The sequence below is a fragment of the Anopheles maculipalpis genome, chromosome 2RL (assembly GCF_943734695.1).
Source record: "Anopheles maculipalpis chromosome 2RL, idAnoMacuDA_375_x, whole genome shotgun sequence".
Lineage (NCBI taxonomy): Eukaryota > Metazoa > Arthropoda > Insecta > Diptera > Culicidae > Anopheles > Anopheles maculipalpis.
The window spans coordinates 75678478-75698385 of record NC_064871.1 but is presented as its reverse complement, the minus strand read 5'-3'; the positions used below and the strand labels follow the sequence as shown (position 1 = coordinate 75698385).

The window sequence follows — 19908 nt, the reverse complement described above, 5'->3', positions numbered from 1 at the left end:
TCCTCTTCCTTGACCGGCACACGTCAAATCGTTTGACGTTTCGCCTGACGTACGGCAAAAAACCGTAAACAAACAAACCGTCCTACAAGCAGAAACAACAACAACAACACCGATCGCTTTTTTGCGGCGATTTTTCCGCACTTTTTCGGAACAATTTCCTCCAGTAGTGTAATAGTGTCGATTCCTTGATCTCATTATGCAATTTAAATCGATCAAACCAAAGGATCCATCGTTAGTGTCTTACTTTATACTATCGTTTCTAAGAATTGTGCTCGTTTTCGTGCCGCAGCTCGGTTACATTCATCCGGATGAATTTTTCCAATCGGTTGAGGTTGTTGCAGGTAAACAGGGCTAAGTATATTGTACCACTTCTCCAGTATGTAATGGCTTGCCTTCCTCCATTTGCAGGCGATGAATATGGATTGGAGGTGACACGTACGTGGGAGTTCAACACCACATTCCCCATCCGCTCCATGGCTATCACGTACTTCGGCATGAAAATCCCCTTTTCACTGTTACGCTTTGTTTCCATGTACACAAACTACTATCTGGGCATTAATTTACGTGGTAGCTACATTACGCTGGTATTCCCACGGCTGCTCATGGTCGCCCTATCGTTCGTGAACGATTGGAGTTTGTATAGGATTTGTCGCTCGTACGGTTTACAGTACCAGTTCCGGTTGCTTACACTGGCCAGCTCGTACGTGATGCTCGTCTACGCAACGCACACCTTTTCCAACTCGATCGAAATGGCACTCTGTTCGTTGTTGCTGTACATCGTGAGCGATTGTATGATCCACTCGAACACGGTCATTTATCAACGCGAATTTCTCGAGGAAAAGTATCGCAAAGCACAGCGTACGGTGGAAAAGGTGCGCTTCTACAAGTTGAAAATGTCCCTTCCATCGCATTCGCTTAACAAATGTGTCCTGATGGCGACACTGTGCGTGGCAGGCGTTTTTAACCGACCCACGTTTATCCTGTTCGGTATGCCACTGGTATTCCACTGGCTGCTACGCGGCATGGGCACTAAAACGGTATCGTTTACGGACTTTAATTTGCGCATTATGATATTTGTGGTTTCGGCCATCCCATCGTTGGTATTGTTTATCGTAATCGATTCCATCTACTACGGTTATTTGACGATGGCAGAAATTGAACTGCAAGACATCGGCATTAACAACTTTGTCGTCACGCCGGTCAACTTTATACGGTACAACATCATATCGGAAAATACCGCCCAGCATGGCGTTCATCCGTTCTACACGCACGTGCTTGTGAACGTTCCACTGCTGTACAATGTGCTCGGGGTACTGGCCATATTTTCACTGCTCTTCATGATTTACCGGTAAGTTTGCGGTCTTGTTGACGAGGAAGAACGTTCTGAGCAATTTCTATTTTCCTTTCAGCTTCGCTACAAACGATTACACCAGCCTTCCCCGAGCGCAATCCTTCGTAGGGCTAATGCTGTCGGCGATTTTCTTCCCCATCATAAGCCTCTCGCTGATAAACCATCAAGAGGCGCGCTTTTTAATTCCCATCACCGTACCATTGGTGCTACTGCACGCACCAAAGCTTCAAGTAGGACTGTCCGCCAACTATCCCTTTAAAACGCCGTCCCGCTTAAAGGATTTACTCTACCACAATCTGCTCTGTCCAGCCGTTAGTCCAAAGTATCTGCTCAAAATCTGGTACACCGCCAACGTTATCCTGACGCTGTTCTATGGTTTTTTGCACCAAGGCGGTGTCTATCAGCTGGCCGAGTACTTTAGCCGCCAGGTCGATGTACGTTCCTCGAACGTACACATCCATCTCGTTACCAGCCACATCTACAGCGTGCCCCAGTGCTTTGTCGGACTGCCAAGCACCGAAACGTTGCTCGTCAATCCAGACAACGGCCAAAAGTATCGTCGTACGAAGCAATTTTTCCTGTACGAGTATGGTTCGCTCGAGCTGGAGCAACTCTACCGGAAGCTTAAGCTGCTGGTCGATGTGTGTGAGATGCGCTCCATCAGCGCTAACCAGCGATACCGTCTGTATCTCGCAATCCCGTCCAGCTTGTCCGAGCAGTTGAACGACATCTTCCAGAATCGTACCGCTGCGCTCATCAAGCACAGTCAGGTGCGCGTTTTTTACCCACATCTGTCCATCGAAGCGATGCCGAAAGTGTTCGGCCAGCATCCGTGCGGTATCAACACGGATGTGGACGAACTGGACGATACCTGTCCGATATACGCGCTAGAGGACGAACAGAATCCATTCAGCGTTGGGCGAATGTTGAAGCAGTTTTCCTCGGTGGCGCATCAGTTTGGACTGATTTTGTATCGGATCGAGGTACGGCGCATCAAATAACAGCTACATTACCAACCGGCAACCCGTGACGGACGGGCGACGGCCTGGGTTTGGAGTGATACTCGAAGCTAGTCATGTTTTCCGCTCTTGTAGCAACAGCAGCACTTTCGAACGTTCCACAAAGCCATTCCCATTATGCACTTTATGACACTTAACGTTTTGAACGATGTACGTACAAAAAAAAAGGTTTACCAAATAAAAACATTATTTATAAAGCTTGCAGTGAGCGATTTATGTTCTGCTCGATTTTCTTTTGAACACTTTTGTCGGTTTTTAATAATTATTTTTCCTTTTGGAAAGAAAACGAGTCGGGAAGTTTAAATTAAGCATCGTTTATTTTACACCTTCATTTAAAATTGAATCTCAATTGAACGAAAAAAAATGTCGATGAACAAACAATCGTGTTTCGCAAAATGACTCCAAGACGGCAAAGCATAGTATAGCCGACGAACAGTATGCAGTTTCCAAATATCAATTAAAATCGCTTTTCATCGTAGTGTTCCAATTGTTGTAGGTCTGAAAATAGAAAGAAACACGTTTATAGGAGGTTTAATTGTTGTTACCATGTGCGCACCACCGCCCTATCGCCGTTGTTATTACTTAACCATTAAGAATCACATTCGAAGAAGCACTGGATGTTAAAAAAAGGGCAAAGCGAGCAAAAGTAGCAAAAAGTAGAATTAACTTGATGACACTAAAGGTAAGCAGGGTGCATATTTATAATTCTTTCTGTTCGCTTTTAGAAACGATTATACAGACGCAAAAGTACGCTTTAGTTTAAGCCCGTCAAAGCGCATAAATTATATTAAAACTATCACATAAAAAACCATTGATAGAAGAGAAAAGAGTGGCGCGTGGTTAGGATTCAAAATAAAATGTTTATTTCTTACTTTTTTTTCGGTCTCTTATTTGTTGGTTGCCTTTTTTATTATTTTTTTGTTTGTTTTATTTTCTCGTTTGCCAGTTCCTTTCCCCACCTGTTTGCCATCCCTACAGTGTACACACGCACGTACGGACCACACCCCGCATAGGTTCCCATCATAATTTTCATAATCTTTCTTATTACGTGTTGCTCGCTTGCTTGCCTGTCTGTCTGTCAACACATACTGTCCCATATTGGGAGCACAGCAGCATTGATTTTTAGTAGTGTAGAACAGTAAAATAAAAGAAAAACGATGAACAATTTTCTTTTCCTCTGTTCCATTTTCCTGTTGATATCTTTCATTAACTGCTTGTTTTTGTTTTGTTTTGCTTGCTACACTACGTATCCTTTGTTCTTTCGTTTCCATTTTCCATCTACTATACGACATAATTTAATGATTTAATGTTGGTTTCTTTAAACATATTTCCTTTCTCGAAACATATTACATACGAGTGCCGAGCGTCTGTGTTCTGTGTTCTAAGGGTGTGTCTGTGTGGGTGTGTTTGACAATGCAACAAAAAGGTGTGTGTGTGTGTGTGTACTTGTGCACACACCTGCCACATACACTCTCGCATGCACACCATGTGCCATGACCAAGAGCGAAATAAATTATTCTACAGTTTCCATTGGTTGGTTTGTTGGTTGGTTGTTTTTTTCTCCTTTTTGTTGTTACTTATGTTGTTGTATCGTTATCGATTTTTAAATTCAATGCTTTGTTCTTCTTTAATGCACCCTCTCTCTCTTTACTACGTGTACTTGTTTTCTGTTTTCCTTTATCTTCATTTAACCAGTTTTTACACACATTTCTTCCACAACTTTTTTCCCTTTTTTGTTTTGTTTTTAATGGTTTCCTCATTTTTGTGTGGTTGGGTCATTTATTTCGTTCACATAATCTGGGGCCTTAAATATACCTACATTCCAGAGCTTATCCCCCTCTCGTTACCTTTCTCTCTCTCTCTCTCTCTCTCTCTCTCTCTTCCTACTTCTTTAATTATTTGAATATACCCGGCACGAAATAAGAAGAAATTAAACAACATTTTAAGCTTTTGCACAGTACTTCTACATGTACTCTCTTTTAAATTGAAACAAACGATCATCATCAAATTACGATGCGTTTTCTGTCTACCTTTGCATGCATGCCAGATTGCTTTTGGCATTCTTGATTTGTATCCGTAATTAAATTTTCCATAAAAACCACATGAAGCTTCTGTTTGCTACCCTGTTTATTTATATTAAATTACACCACGCGTACCCAAGGGATTGAGGAAGTCTGTAACAGTTCTGCTAGCCACCGCAGTGTAGTAATGCATGAAGTAAAAAAGAAAAAACAAACAGTTTGAAGCCATTTTGACCGCCTCTCTGCTTACCGAAGTAATCAGCGGGCTCCGGACGAAGATCACACAAGGATTATGCATGATCCTTTACAAAAATTGTATCTTCATAATGCAAATTCTATTCAATTCTTGACAATACGGCACTGGCCCGTCATAATCAATTGTAAATAAATAATGCGAATTCTATTATTTTTCCCCCCTAAAGATTTAAGAGATTATACACAAACGAGCACGAAAGACGAGTCTTCCGTTGATGGCGACGAGTAGATTTCGTCAGAGGCAAAAAACGAAAAAAATCTTCGTCAGGACTAGTCCCCCTACTCGGTCTGGTGTGGTGTTTGATCATCATTTTTTAAAGCCAAGATTAATGCTTGTAGTAAAATGAATAATAATTTTACTGCTAAAAACTGCTGTGCGCACTTACTTCCTTCTTGTGGGTAACAATATATTCTTTAAAAAAAACTCAGATTTTGACTATTTCTCTCTAATCAATCTACTATCCGGGGGTGTTTATATTCAACTCTTTGTTTTTACGTGTGTGGTGTAACCAGTTTTACATATTGCATTCCCTCATTCTGTTTCTATTCGTTCCCAACCTTTCGTTTCAGCTTTTTTGTTTATATTTTTATAGTTTTTTGGTAAAAATGTGTGTGCATGTGTTTGTATGTGTGGGTGAGTGTAGCAACCAGTTACACCACCAACCAAGATCACCCACTGTTATTATTATGCTTATGCACACCTTAAATATTGTAGGCTTCTTTATGACGAATTAAGTTCACGCCGAACGTGATTTCAACGCCCTGCTCTGAGACAGTTCCAATCATTGCTGCAGAGCATCAGAGCATCGTACTCTCCACTTTGTACCCAGAAGAAGTTACCTGCAGTAGTAACTGATCGCTACTGGTAGTAGCACTTTAAAATGTTTCACTGCATCAACGGTCAATGCAGATAGCTTCTTCAATCTGCTGTTTGCTGTTAAAGTGGTTGCTTTTTTGGCGAACCCAGCAGTACCTGTGGTTGGACCATTTTTGTGGGTAAAATCTGATGTTGCGCTGAAGAAGGTTGCAATCGTAAAGATGACATTGTGGTTATTGTTGCTGCCACTGGTGGAGATAGTCTCGTCGCTCATCGTAGTGCTGGTGCTGCTGTTGATGCTGCTGCTGTTGCTGCTGATTGCAGTAATAGTGGCGATGATGATGATGATGGTGGTGGTGATGGTGCCGATAGTGATAGTGGTAATGGTAAAAGTACTAGTATAGATTGCCTTTACGATATCAGTACTAGATTCGATAACAGAAGTAATAGAAGTTCTAGTAGCGGCTGTTGTAGTAGCGGTAGGAGAAGGAGGATGTTATTGCATATAGTAATCAGGCTGATCTGAGTCTTTCTCAAAACGCTTCGCCTCTTCCTGCATGCTTTCCTTTATTTTCAGTATAGCGGCCGACTCTGTCTGGTCCTGGAATTGAAAAATATAACACAATGGGGCACAAAACGTTCGGAACGGTGCATCAGTTGATGGAGCAGAATAGCATAAAAGAAAAAAAAACAGAGGGCCACACTTTACCACCTTTTTGGGGGGTGGAAATGATGGTGGTAGTAAAAAATGGGGCACAGGAAAAGGGCAATTTTGTTAGGTGGGAAATATTGGGGGCTAGTAGTAGTAGTAGTAGTAGTGTGCGTATGGAAAATGGTGTGTGTTTTCAGTGAGTCTCAGCGTTGTCCAAAAAACAAAAACGAAGATTATTTTACATTTTGTTAAAATAGAGGTGCATCCTTATTGAAAAGATTTAAAAAAAAACATAACACATACATTGATAACTTTTGATGAGGGCGCACGCAAACAAAAACAAAAAGGTAAAAAAATGCTTCAATTGTGCAACATACAACTTCATCGTACGGGTCAATCAAACAATGAACTCTTCAAATATTATTTTCATTTTAAAAAATTATAAAAGTTGTACCAAAATAAAACACTTAATCCAAAACAAAAGCTTAACATTTTGTTGAGCATCTATTGAAAAATTGAAAAAAAAACACAAAATACGTTACACCAAATAATATTATTTTAGGGGCTTCTTTGGCAAGCTACATCAAATCTTTACAACAATTTACATTTCACCCGTTCTCCAAACATGAAACGATGTTTTCTTTTTACATTGCAAATCCTATTCTCATCCAGCGTTATCATTTTAATATATTTTTATGTGTATTTATGAGTCTTTTTTTTTTGTATGATCACCACATGACCACTACAGCATCATCCGACAAGTGAGAGAGAGAGAGAAAGAGAATATATTTTTTGTTTTTGTCGATCATTCAGTCGATCGACCACGCCATCGGCAACTAAAGCTTGCTGATACTAACACACAACTTCCTACATACAACACTAACATTACCCACCATTACACCCGCCACACAAAAATCCACAAAATTTGGACCATCAACCATCAAGAAGAATAAAACAAGTTGTAATAACGTTAGCAAAACTGCTAACGTTTAGCCCACGGGCAAAGATGTACTTGCTACGTGTATGTATACTTTACTTTTCCCGCTTCTCCTCTTCTGGGGTGGAGGGGGTAGGGTCTTGGTTGCCAGGGCTGGTCACGCACTGGGGCAGGTTGCCATTCCTTCCGGTCGTCTTAGTACGAGTGAGGGATGAGAAGCTTTGGAAGCAGCTGATGGATTTTATGCCATTTTTAAAGGACTTTTTCAATGTGCCAGCGTGCGATTATCATCAAATAGGTGGTAGAAACGGGGAGACAGACAGAGATAGTGGCACGCATGTGTTTCAACTGCATAGGTAAACGAGAGTACGCTTTATTTCAAAACGGGCTTTCACAAGAATCAGACTTTACTGTCTATGCTTAACACGGTGTAGTAGTAGTAGTAGTAATAGTAGTAGTGTGTTTCAATTATTTACTAGAATTTAATTCCATTCCAAAGCATTACAACCTAGCCAACAACAAAACACATTCTTGTTGCATTTGTCTTCAAGCATGATTTATGGTTCTATTTTTTTATTGTTCCTTATCATTTACTCTACCTTTCGATACCCAATGCTGCTGGCTTTTACTATGGATAGAACCTTAAACAATTTCATAAGTAATATTGGGATCATTTTACACAATATGCTAGTAGCGCTAGCTCATCTATCTGTTACAGACACGCTTGAAGAATATGGCGAATGAAAACATCGTTCTCTTTCTCTTTATTTATTATTATTGTTCATGCTTTTTTTTATTTTTTTGTTTATATATTTCGTGCCGAGAGGAATCGAAAACCAAAAAAAAACAATTCCACATAAATATATTCCTTTGTATTCTCTTTCTCTTTCTCGTCGTGGTTGTGGGTGTAGTGATCAAGGGATTTGTTGTATTTTTTTTTTTTTTTCTATAAATAATATCATCGTTTTGCCCCCTTTAGCTAATATATTAAGAAATATCTACATTCCTATACAGTCAGTTCATTGGTGTAGTGTTGCGGTATGAGAGACGTTCCGTCGGAAACTTCTCTTCATTGCCATTTTTTTATCAAGTGGCTTAAACAAGGGCCGCCAGCTGCGTTATTGGCAATGTATGCATGCAATAACCGTACCACAAAAAAAAACATGAAAATGATACCGTATATGCAACTATTAAAGAACAAGAAAAACGCCGGATTTATGGTTTTAAATTAACAAAACGCACTTCGTACAGTATTTGAGCTATACCGAACCGGATATTTGCATGAGAAACAGAAAGAAAGTGCATTCACAATCATAGAAAATCAATGCAAAGAAGAAAAAAGAATGATAAAAATATTTAATTGACCGGAAATTAAAATTGTATGGTACAGATAAGATCGCTCTAATGAATTAATAAGAAAATATATGTATAATAAACAATGAAACAAAATAAAGAGAAGAGAAGGAGATTTTCATTTTACAAACTCAAAACCAAATCTTCCTCAAAACCTAAAAACTTACAAATTAATTATTCAGAGATGCCGCGCGGTAATATATTTTATATGTACACAAAATTTAACTATGAAACCATCGCTACCGGAACCGTGTATATCTCTCGCGTACATGGGGTACGCTACCTTTCTTTTCGCAATCATTTAAAACAATTTAAATTAGGAAACCACTGCTACTCCTGCTCTGTGGCGTTTACAAATAAAATTTTGTTGCCCCCTTTCTTACAGGCGTTTTGTGTGTGTGTGTGTGTGTTCCTCTCACTCTTCTAACGATTAAAATTCGATTTAGAGAAAGTGAAGCTTAAAATACGGTACACAAGTGTATGGGGGCACACATTCCGCCGCCGCCCCATTGCAATTCCTATATTAATTTTGCTCATTTTTTTTTTTGTAGTTTTTTGTGCGTATAACAATACGAAAACCAAAAACACTGCATACTTTTATGTGTTTGCGAAAAAAACATAGGAAAAAAACCCCACATTATAAGTGTACCGTCGTTATCAAGCGATGATACCATCGTGACATGAAAATGTTACACCTTTTCATTTAAATTCTATTTACACAACGATGAAAACCGGACCAAATTTGTGTTTAAAATCCTGTTGTTGCTCTTTTTTTGTAGCACAAGTACGACAAGCTTCCCTATTGAGAAAATATTTCTTACTAAAGCACTATTAACGCAAATTGGTATTGCTAAAACGTGTAATAGTGGTTATTAAGGCAATTTTGTCAATAGAGTTAAGTAAAAGGTAGTTCTAGAAGTACACGGTTTTCACTTGCTCAAAAGGGATCTCGCAATCGGATATTGAAAAAGGAAATTAGAAAAAAAAGAAATAAAACAAAAACACAAACCCCCTCCTCTAATAATAGCCAATATCCGTGATGGAGAGAGATTAGTCAAATAATGATTCATTCGCATTTGTAGGATTGTGGAAAGGAATTGCGGACATTTGATAGGTTACAACGCAACAAAACATTTTATGAGAGAACCCAAACGTATGCTAATTTAATACAATTTATTAATTTTCGTCCCTTAATGATTGTTCTAATTAAAATTTGCAATTGTAAACTGTAATGTGCACTAATTCTTCTAGCACAGTTTGTCAATTTATCAAGTTAATTTACACACATCAAGCTTGAAAGTTTATCCTTTCATGAAATGTTTTGAACCCTTGCGATGAACAAATACGGAACCCCGCAAGTGAGTGTTACAAAATGTACATAGTGGTGGGTATGTTGTGCACTTCAATAAAACTTCGTTTTGCCGTCACATCGACTAAACCCGTGTCTCATGCACCGCCTGCACACAGGTGTTACAAGGTATATAGGAACAGTTTAAAAATGTTGTTGTGAGATAAAATGTTCGGTGCAGTATGTAAGTATTGTATGAAGTTTCTACCCGCCCCTCCCGGGTCGCATTTCGTCAATGACAAACCAAAAACTGGAGAGGATTGGTGAACAATTTGTGTGGTAAATTGTCACTAGAAATTGTCGAAACTTACGTTCTCGCCTGGACCACCGAAGCCACCAAGGTTGTAATCACCCATACCACTGCCGGAGTCTTCCCGTGGCGTGCCGGGACCATTCGCGGGGCTGTTTTTCATGCCATCCAATCCATCGTTATTAAGTACCGGGCCACCCATCGTGTTCGGGCCCATCGGTCCACCCATTGGGCCACTGCCGTCCGCGCCACCGACCATTGGGAATTCCTAAAAATGGAAAAAAAGGAGATCGCATTGTAATAAGCCAAAAGCGCCGGGATAGAGTGGCATGCAGGGGCCTTAGTCGACACTTACAGGTTTCATTGGTGTGTACATATTTTCGCCACCGGAGTTGGATGAATCTTGAGGTGATGGCATTATCGGCGTTCCCGGTCCGGGTGGCCCACTCGGTCCCGGTGGTCCTCCGTAGTTGCCAGGCGAGGACGATGAGTAGTTCATCGGCTGTATAAGAATGAAACAGAGACAAAGATTGATCATTAAATTAGTAATGTAATTATAATATATCAGTATTTATCTATACTCACCGACGACGTGTTCGGTTGCCATTGGGGCCGACCTCCGGCCATACCCATCGGTGGCATACCACCGGGTCCTAAACTGCTGTTTGGCGGAGGACCACGCATTCCAGGACCGTACGTTCCCGCTCCCATGGGACCCATGCCTGGGCCGCGAGGTGGATTCATTCTAGGATTCATAGGACCCATACCTGGAGGGCCTGAATAGTTGTAGTGTGGTTGTTTTGGATACATATGTATTGGTTTTGTACGATCATATTACGGGAAAGGGAACCAAAGGGATGTGTGGAAGTTGGTGAAGGTTTTTACGTTTTTTTTTTTTTTTTTTTTTAATAGGAAATAGTGGATGTTGCCAAAATCACACAACAATCGCACATGGTGCCATTTTATGGAGTCCACACACAAGAGAGAGAAAGAGAGAGAGAGACAGACACACATATGCAAGTCAGTCAAAACAAATGACATACAAACAAGAAAGAATGGTGATGATATGTGTGATAAAGCCATCAAAAAACAAGTGAAAGATGGTATGAAATGAGTTTACATTTTCAAAGAATAGATTCACGTCGTGAATGATGCATGTAAAGTGCAACAAAGAAACACATAAACCATTGTTCATGATGAGATAAATGTATGTAAATGTAATGAAACAAAGACAGCAGGATACGCGCACAGGCACATTTAATGGAGGCGATTTACAGGTGATGATTTTTGGCAGCAGGTATTTTTGGAGGTGTAAGTGATCGATACGAGAGAGAGAAAGAGAGAGAGAAAGAAAAAAAAGAAAGAATGTATGGGAGAAAAGAAACATGTACACAATATGATTAACACACATTTTCTCAAGCAAGCAATTATAGTGCTTCAAGCGGGGTAAACGTCTAAAATTTGACAAGTGCAAACAAAAGAAAAAGCAAAGGTTATCAGGAACGCAATGAAACAACACAACACTACGCCTGTAGCAAAATAAAAACGAAAGAAAAAACTAGCAAACATAATGGGAAGCAAGTCAAGATTTGTGTACAGAAATGGTTCAATTAAATTAAACAGAAAAAAAGAAAGAATGCTCGAGGATAATGATGGAAAAAGATACTGATTCTTCTGCATCTCACGCTCACACATATTCATTTGTTTCAACAAAAAAAAAGGACCAAAAACATTATGCTTAACAATCTAATCCCCTTAACACATACGAACATAATCTTTCACCATCATAACCTTTGATATTCCCAAAAGAATGAACCAAAGATGTGTACAGAAAAAACCAGATCACAGATCAAAACATTGAACAGTATATTACATGGAATTTTGTTGGAAAACAATCAGAAAACTGTGTGCACTTGAGGTAGAAAATAGAGGAAAGCATAAAAATGAAAGATGAACTCTCGTTACTTCATTGGACACATGATTTGGATGGATGAAATCGAACAAGAAGAATTTTTTATCATCAGAATGTTTTTACACAATCACAAATTACTTAATCCAAATGAATGTGTGTCAATAACGCACGAGAGCCTATGTTTGTTTCATTGTTGGCGTATAGAGAAGGTGAAGTGAAAAGATCAAATATAGCCCATTGAATGGAGTTGCTCCAAAAAGTTTCCGCTAGTGTTTGTTAGACACCGATTTTTGCTTTTGTTTTCTTTTCCTCAACTCCTTAAAACCGAATCGTCAACTTTCAATTTGAATTTTGTTCTCCTATTCAATGTACTTCATATATTTCGGAATCGCAAACCCGATAAGGAATAGACATAAACAGGAAAAAAAAACACAGAAAACAAAGACAATAACGAAATGAAAGTGCCAGTAAAAAAAGAAGGAAACAATCTATATCTAAATTTATAAAGAAAATTTGTTAAAGTTATCCTCGACGAAGAAACACAGCAACAGAATAAAAAGAATTATCTTACAAAGAAAGCAAAGCAGAAAAAATGTTAGTAGAAGCAGATGTTACATAAATGAAAGTGAAGAAACATAAGATGAAGAACAAAAATGAAATGACAGGAAAGAAAATAAACATGACACATCAAGAAAAAGAAGCAACAGACAGGACTTGCAAATGTAGAAAAACGTGAACACAATAAAATTACAAAATAAAAACAACACTTTAATTCATTTCAAACTCCAATTTCTCTAACTCTCAACATTTAAATCAGAGGGAAAGGGCAAGTAAGTTTTGCTCAGCAAGCAGATTTATGATAAACCCGGTTTACAACACAAAAACACAAAAAAATTAATATAATTGGGTGATTGATGGCAGAAATGGTAGTGATTAGGAGCAAAAACAACAACAGCAAAACGGACCAAAAAAGACAGCAGAAAATAGAGAGTGATAGAGTGATAGAGAGAACGTATATGTGTAGGAAAAGCAAATAGGAAGAAAAATAAAAAAAGGAAACAAATGAACTAAAAACAAAAAGAGTGGTTTTAAGTAGCAGACAAGCGCGACATAGATTGCCTACCTTGCCATGCTACAAAGTCTCCAGCTTCACCTGAACAGAGAACAAAGAACAAAAGAAAACGGTGATTCGATTTTATTACAGTTTTTTGTTTCTGCATTTTTGCTATAATTGTCGTTTATCTGTCGCGTATTTTTTGCGGTAATGCGCGAAAGCTGTTCATTTACGGATGTGCAGGGCCATTACCGCCACAACGTACCGGGCCCCGATAATAGTCAGAGGAGGGAGAATAAACATACACGAGCACAAACACACTTTGAAACAAAAATTGATACTGTACTGCCTGGCATCTTCATCAATAGTCTTTTGAATCGATTTTTTTAAGTGAAAGTAGAACTTTCTTTGAAGAAATTAATCAAAAACATAAAGTAGCACTGTTTTCATCTTCACACATATTTAAATAAATTCATATTGTAACAATGCATGATTCGTTACGATCATAACAAACTGTTTCAGCTGTGAGATCTTTTTTTATCGCACCTAGTTTTATCTCTCTTTACATTACTGTCAATACTATTTGCTTCCTCATTTGTTCATCAAAATAACTATCGATCAAATAGTTGTCCAATCCAGCCACACCTTAAAGATATCACAATTGCGCGCCGAACGCCCTAACCAAAGGAGAGAGAAAGGCTTCGTAACATAACTGTGTCAGAATTTTCAAACCAAGTATTAAAAACATGTAAAACAGAATAGCATAAAGCTGTGTAAAACTAATTTTGGGAATATCAATGGAACAGTTCATTGATAAGCAGAAGATGGCACAAAAAACAAAACAAAACGAAAACATTGGTTCAAAACTCAGGGGAATCACAACAAATCAAAACCATAGTAGTTAGGAGCAGTTGTAGTAGAAGTAATAGTAGTAGGTGATGGTACACAATCGAAATCAATTAACTAGGATAAATATGAACGGAGAAGATATATAGATAACTATTGTAGCCAACGATAAAACGAAGAGCGGGTGACGGAATTTCTTGGTGGGGAGAAGAATAAAAAAAACGACAGAGGCAAACGAAAATCTTGTCTGCAAGCAAATAGGCCGGTGAACTTCTTGTTGTTACATGACAAAACAAAAACAAAACTACGCTTTGCTTAAAATTGATTTTTCATGAGGAATGTCTGTTTGGTTTTTTTGTTTGCTCTCTCTTTTTTTTTTTTTTTTTGTATGGGGTTTCACAAAAGGTACAAAAAACAATGATTTCCAATTCTGATTAATGCTGCAATTTGTATTGAACAAATCGGCACACCTAATTGATGTTTTTTTTTTTTCAAATTACTATTTCATTTATAAAATGAAAATATGTATATGAAGAAAAGAGCGATAGTACGGTCTGAGGAGACAGAGAGAGAGAGAGAGAGAGAGTGAGAAAGGGGGGGAAAAAAGGGGGATATACTCTAGTCGCTTCAGTATGTAATCTCGCATTGTTATTGGTGGAGAAGAGTGTGTACACTAATGATCGTATAAAGCGCGCTATAGGTAACACACAGGGGGACGGAACAACGATCCTCTTACCTTGCCGCGTCGGATCCATACTATTTGGCATCATTGGTTGTCCAGGGGGCTAAAAAGGGCAAAAGGTACAATTATAAGTTAATGTTTTAAAGGCAAGAGCAGTTTATTGCTTTTTTTTCGTTGCTGCTTCCAGCGTACTTACACCATTGAAATCGTTTCCAATTCCTTGCGGCATTCTCACTCCTGGCCGGGGCCCTGGTGGATATCGGGGGCCACCCATGAACGGCTGCAAAGTAAACAACGACAAGAAATTGAATACACACCCAATAAGGTTTGTTGCAGAAAATTAAAGTTAAGCAATGTTTGAAACAATCCAACAAATGTGCGAAGCGAACAATAATGAGCCGTTCCCTACATTCGATGTTTAATGAGTAATGGATATGTGTATGTGTGTTTGTGTTTGCGTGATGGGCTCGTAATTTTATGTATATATGACAGTACTCCCCATTTGCTTGACAGTTTGAAATTTGATAAAATATTTAATGAAACATGTAACGATTATGAATGAAACTTCAAACCATCCAACGGCCAGAGAATCTCTGTGCAATGTTTTTAATTAGTTCTCATGAACATTTGCTAACACAATAATGTTCGAAAGGAATGAATTACCCATTATTCCAGTGCATTGAATTGTGATATCACTGTTTTAAATGATTTACATGTATTAAAACCCATACTCTATCACTATCTTCTGTGAATGATATATGATTCTTTTTGCTGACAGTAGCACAGAAACAAACAAAACACACGCACACGCAACAAACACCGCGCAAGAAACACGCGAAGAGAATGAATGAATGGTTAGAGGAACAGACAGACAAATAAATTACACAACATTTAGCATAGAAAAGGGGAGACAGAGTATATAGAAACACAGATAAAATTTAGACACAAACTTAAGAACAGATGGACACTTATCACAGGCAATGGGGCGCTTTTGTAGCACAGATATTTCTACGGACTGTATGCATTTAGCATGAAAGTAAAAGAAAAGGAGCACGATCTGCTGTCACTTTACAATGAGCTTTTACACTTAGTTTGCTACAGACGAACAAGAACGAGCGCAAAGTTAAACATTTAACACACTCAGAGAAAAAAAGGGAGATATAAAGGTGCATTTTTCTTACAATATAACATTAAAACATAGGATAACATAACGAGCGACAACGAACGATCACAATATTAGGAGGGTAGTTCAACTATCAAATCTAGCAATGAAATTATTAAGCCTTCAAAACACTCAATCTGAGAACAATGATAAAGTGTGTTTGGTAAAACAGATTTTCTTAAAGTAATGCGAGCAAAGTGTGGGAATGTTTCATGGATGATTGGCAAATGGCCGATTGAAGACCCGGTACATGGCGTGACATGGCGTACAAACGATTGCATCTTTTTAATTTTCTAACTCCTGTTTCCTAAGAGCTCAAACCCTTACCTCCCCTTTTCTATGTTTACCATATATTTTAACAAATCTTTAATCATTGTCGAACCATTCTATTGCAATAATTTCCAGAGACGGAATAGGCACATACAAAACAAAATACGAAACTTGGCAAACGCGCTCTCTTCGGCAAAGTGATCGATTCGCTTTACATCCCAACGGGTTCGCCGGGGGGACGATGGATTCGTTCGTCGAATATGTAGATACTAACCTGACCGCTCATCAACTGTCCATGCGAGTTTGGAGGCTGTGGATGTGGGGACTGCTGACTACTAGGGTGTGAAGGTTGTGATGGCCTAATGGAGGAGTTCTGCAAAAATAATCAGTAATAACGACACAACATTCACGAAGAGAAAGAAAAAGAGACAACGCAAAACAAAAACCAGGAACCACAACAAGGAAACACAGCACACGCCACATCTTCAAGCGCCTTTTTAGAATTGGTTTTTTTTTTTTCAAATCATTACAAACGCCGAAAAAGAGGGAAATAAATTCAAACTATACATACAACGCACGGGGAGAGGTAAGAATATTCAAAACTAAAAACAACAACATTCTACACAACGCTGCAAAACATTAAAGCTAGCCTAGCACATGCGTGGTACAATAGGAAAGAGGGTTTTTACAACAAGACAAACTAAAAAGGTTAATTTTAAGTATGTTCTTCCAGTCTCGAGGAAGGGATATGAAAAGTAAAAAATTTAACAGTTCCCTATCCCTATTTCCCTATTTTTTATTTAGTTCCCTAACAGGCCTTTTTGTTAATCGATCTACATCGCATAAGGATTTACTGCTTTTATGTCAAAAATCTAAAATTTCTTTAGATATTTGTCGCACTGATGATGAATAAAATGAAACATACATTAAAATCAACTACGTTGAAAACCACTACACAAACGATACCGAAATTGTTCAACGAAAGTAGAACATTAATTATTATTAGTTGTAAGTTGAGAATTAGTACAGTAAAACATACAACTGACAGTACACACACTGTAAATATTCTAAACAAATCATTTTTTAAATTCTAGGCGTGTTAGGACAAACACTATTTTACGCTTTGATGTAATTTTCGAGAGTAGTACAGTGACTGCCAATAATGTAGGACCACTTTTACGTCGGTTTCTTGCCCGTACAGGCTCGTGTCAGTTCTTGTCAGTTGTGTGACTTAACCCTCGTTCGTTGGAGGATTTTGCTGCTGCGGGAAATTGACAGTTCCGTTCTCCTATCCCGTATTCTTTTATTTACCCATTCCAGAATCCTACGCAATCGATTGTGTCAGGGTCAATTTAATGTTTTTTACTCGTTATTCGATTTTAATTTTGCGTCGTCGACCTTCCGTCGATTGATTTTAAATTCTTAGTTTAGTTTTCGTTCCTAAATCTGAGTTATCTTCACAAAATCTATGTTTTTTTATTAGCATACCCCACTAGAGTCCAAAACTGTAAAACAGTTTACAAGTAAACAACTTTATTTTACAAAAAAATTAGTTAGATTTGTTGAAAAATGGCGTCACAATCTCATTTTTGCCTTATGTGCAATAGCTAGTGATGTTATTTTATAGGCGGTCACTATAAATATATTTATGTACATGTTTTTACATGTTATTCCAATAAATCGTAAAACGATTGTATTATTTTCCAACGGAACTGTTTAATATCACAATTATAGGAGACGAAAATTCGAACTCTATCTGCTCTATATGTTTGAAAACGATCCATCTGTTACTCCTCGATGTATATACATTAAAATAAAAATTGTTATCAAGCAAAAAAAATTAAAGAAATACCCAAAAACGAGAAAAAAGCATGCGAAAACGTGCTCCACCTTCATGAAGAGCTACTGAGCTAGTTATGACACAAACAAAAAACACAAATGAGCAAATAGTGCGTTTGGCACACCGGTAACACCTTGCGGACTTATGCTACATGGTATACTACTAGCATGATATGCTATTCAATTTGGATGTTTGCTAGATTGTGCCACATGTTTTACTGTTATTGTTCGTGCGTAATGCACCTCTCTACAGCAAGCACCACACACACGAAAGGAAGTAAGTATGAATGTGTGTGTGTGTGTCGTAAGAAAATTAAAGAAAACCCACTAAAAGAATGATAGCGGTGGTCGGTGACGGTGGTGTTTGAAAATGTGTTCTCCCGTGTGAGATGTTACGGTGAATGAGAAGAGCGACCAAGAAAGAGATGGTTGGTGGGCCCCTTGAAGATGCGTGGTAACTTACCGGAAAGAAGCCTGAAGGTGCCATCGGGCCGCCGGGCATGCCTTCGTTTGGTGGTAACTGTCCCAGTGGACTTGGAGCGGGTCCTGCATTGTGTGCTATTCCGTTCACTCCGTAGCCTGAACTCACGAAACCCTACAACGGTAAGTGCAAATAAGGGATGGTTAGTAAACAATAAACATAGAGAGAAGTTTTAAAGCTGCCTACAATTGGTAACACTTAACCTTAGTTTCACTAAGGGTGAGCTTGCTAAATTAGGACTCGATCCAAAGATAATTATAAACAAAATTTGGTTAACAAAAACTAAAAAGCCTGACCTTTATATAGCCCAGTTCTGCAGCAAATGCATTACTGAAGAGAAATTTTGCTTCGCCTTCAAAAAATTCGTATGGAAAGTCTATAACATTGACTTCCTCTTGTTTTGCTAGCTTTCTTGCTCATTAAACCGTGTGCTCTCCACACTACTGCGTCCTGCCGTTGTTGTGACGTGGACACATCGCTTCTCCATCTTACCGGAAACCTACGTATCTACTCGCCTGTCTTCAAAATCGCTGGCACGTCACACAATGAGACCGTACGTCTTTGCACGAGCCTACGCGCTCCAATTTTCTATCTTTCATTTCCCTTCCGTTATGCTACTACACTACAGCTTTGCATTGGAGAAATTTACAGTTTTTCGTTCGCTTTTCCTAGCTTTCTAACGGTTGACCACCACCACCCGCCATCAGTCACGTGGCGATGGGAGAGCGGGTGTCTTACGTGCTCTCTTCGCTGTAAGATTAATGATCGACTATAACAACAACAACAAAAACCGTCAGCATCTCTGAGGCAAAGTTGGAAAGAGTTACTATTATTGATGAAACAACCCTAACGGAAGTAGAAACTCTTGCAAGATTCGCTCAGACTAGCGTTCAAACGTCACGCGGCAAGCGGTACATAACATTCGTTGTAACATCATGTTTGAATGTACCACTAGAATCTCCTTCGATTTCGATATGAGAAATATGCGTTTATATTCTAGGAACGATCGGTGTATACTTACGTAGTCATGAAATGCTTTGGCCTCGGATGAATGTTCGCAGGTGTCTCGTCGCTCCGGTGCCGCACAGTAGAGATCCCAAAAGACACACCACCACGAATGCAGGAAGCCCGGAGGTTCGCCTAGTGTGATATTTTTCTCCCATCGTATCTGCAAAGGTTGTGAACATGAGTACAAGCGATGGTAAAGATGCAAAGATGCACAAAATTTAAGGGCGCACAGATCGTTTCCGATTTGCCGATCGCAGCATAAGAAGTACGACACACAAAATGCTGGCGATCATCGCTCGTCGTACACTTACCTCAGATAAGAATGTTTGTGCTGCTTTCGATGCTCCTACGTGTAATAAATATTCATATACATAAAGTGCAATTCTGTGAAATGAGATGAGAAGAGAAAGAACGAAAAAATTAGTCAAACGAGAACGCACACTCCACTGCAATCGTTCGAGATGATACAGCAAACGAAAAAGAAAACAACGTCTACAACAATCTGCGAAAGTAAGACGTCCATCACTGGAAGGGCCCCCCATCATCCATCCAGAACCGACATCTGAAAATCAGCGCATTAAAACAATACATAATTATCCTTCGTTATCTCCCAGTTTCACGCATTTCGCGTCGAACGCGGCACCGGATCGG

At 38.9% G+C, this 19908-nt stretch overlaps 2 protein-coding genes across 7 annotated transcripts in view; one reads left to right on the top strand and one right to left on the bottom strand.

Annotated features, from left to right (window-relative positions):
• The first annotated feature begins 183 nt into the window (after positions 1-183).
• Positions 184-2427, top strand: LOC126555986 (GPI mannosyltransferase 4). The gene is made up of 3 exons (XM_050211140.1): positions 184-341; positions 409-1348; positions 1410-2427. Exons 1-3 carry the CDS (start codon positions 197-199, stop codon positions 2350-2352), a joined length of 2028 nt encoding a protein of 675 aa, XP_050067097.1. The 5' UTR covers positions 184-196; the 3' UTR covers positions 2353-2427.
• A 378-nt stretch (positions 2428-2805) lies between these two features.
• Positions 2806-19908, bottom strand: part of LOC126556119 (single-stranded DNA-binding protein 3) — a 29965-nt gene continuing 12862 nt past the window's right edge. The window contains exons 2-12 of one of the 6 annotated variants that reach the window (XM_050211337.1): positions 19569-19641; positions 19271-19417; positions 18232-18363; positions 16204-16302; positions 14694-14777; positions 14552-14600; positions 13039-13068; positions 10589-10779; positions 10359-10505; positions 10065-10271; positions 2806-2868 (exon numbers count right to left, since the gene is read on the bottom strand). In XM_050211337.1, the coding sequence (XP_050067294.1) occupies positions 2824-2868; positions 10065-10271; positions 10359-10505; positions 10589-10779; positions 13039-13068; positions 14552-14600; positions 14694-14777; positions 16204-16302; positions 18232-18363; positions 19271-19417; positions 19569-19641 (1204 nt within the window). In that variant the 3' untranslated portion in view covers positions 2806-2823. Of the gene's footprint in view, positions 2869-5806; positions 6065-10064; positions 10272-10358; positions 10506-10588; positions 10780-13038; positions 13069-14551; positions 14601-14693; positions 14778-16203; positions 16303-18231; positions 18364-19270; positions 19418-19568; positions 19642-19908 lie in introns of those variants that run through there. The other 5 variants (XM_050211332.1, XM_050211333.1, XM_050211335.1 and 2 more) reach the window with 5 other exon arrangements.

Excerpts from the sequence above, each read along its gene's own strand:
- LOC126555986 (XM_050211140.1), top strand. The coding sequence starts at position 197 with ATGCAATTTAAATCGATCAAACCAAAGGATCCATCGTTAGTGTCTTAC. Across the intron at positions 342-408 it reads ATCGGTTGAGGTTGTTGCAG|GCGATGAATATGGATTGGAG; the intron begins GTAAACAGGGCT and ends CTCCATTTGCAG. Across the intron at positions 1,349-1,409 it reads CTGCTCTTCATGATTTACCG|CTTCGCTACAAACGATTACA; the intron begins GTAAGTTTGCGG and ends TTTTCCTTTCAG.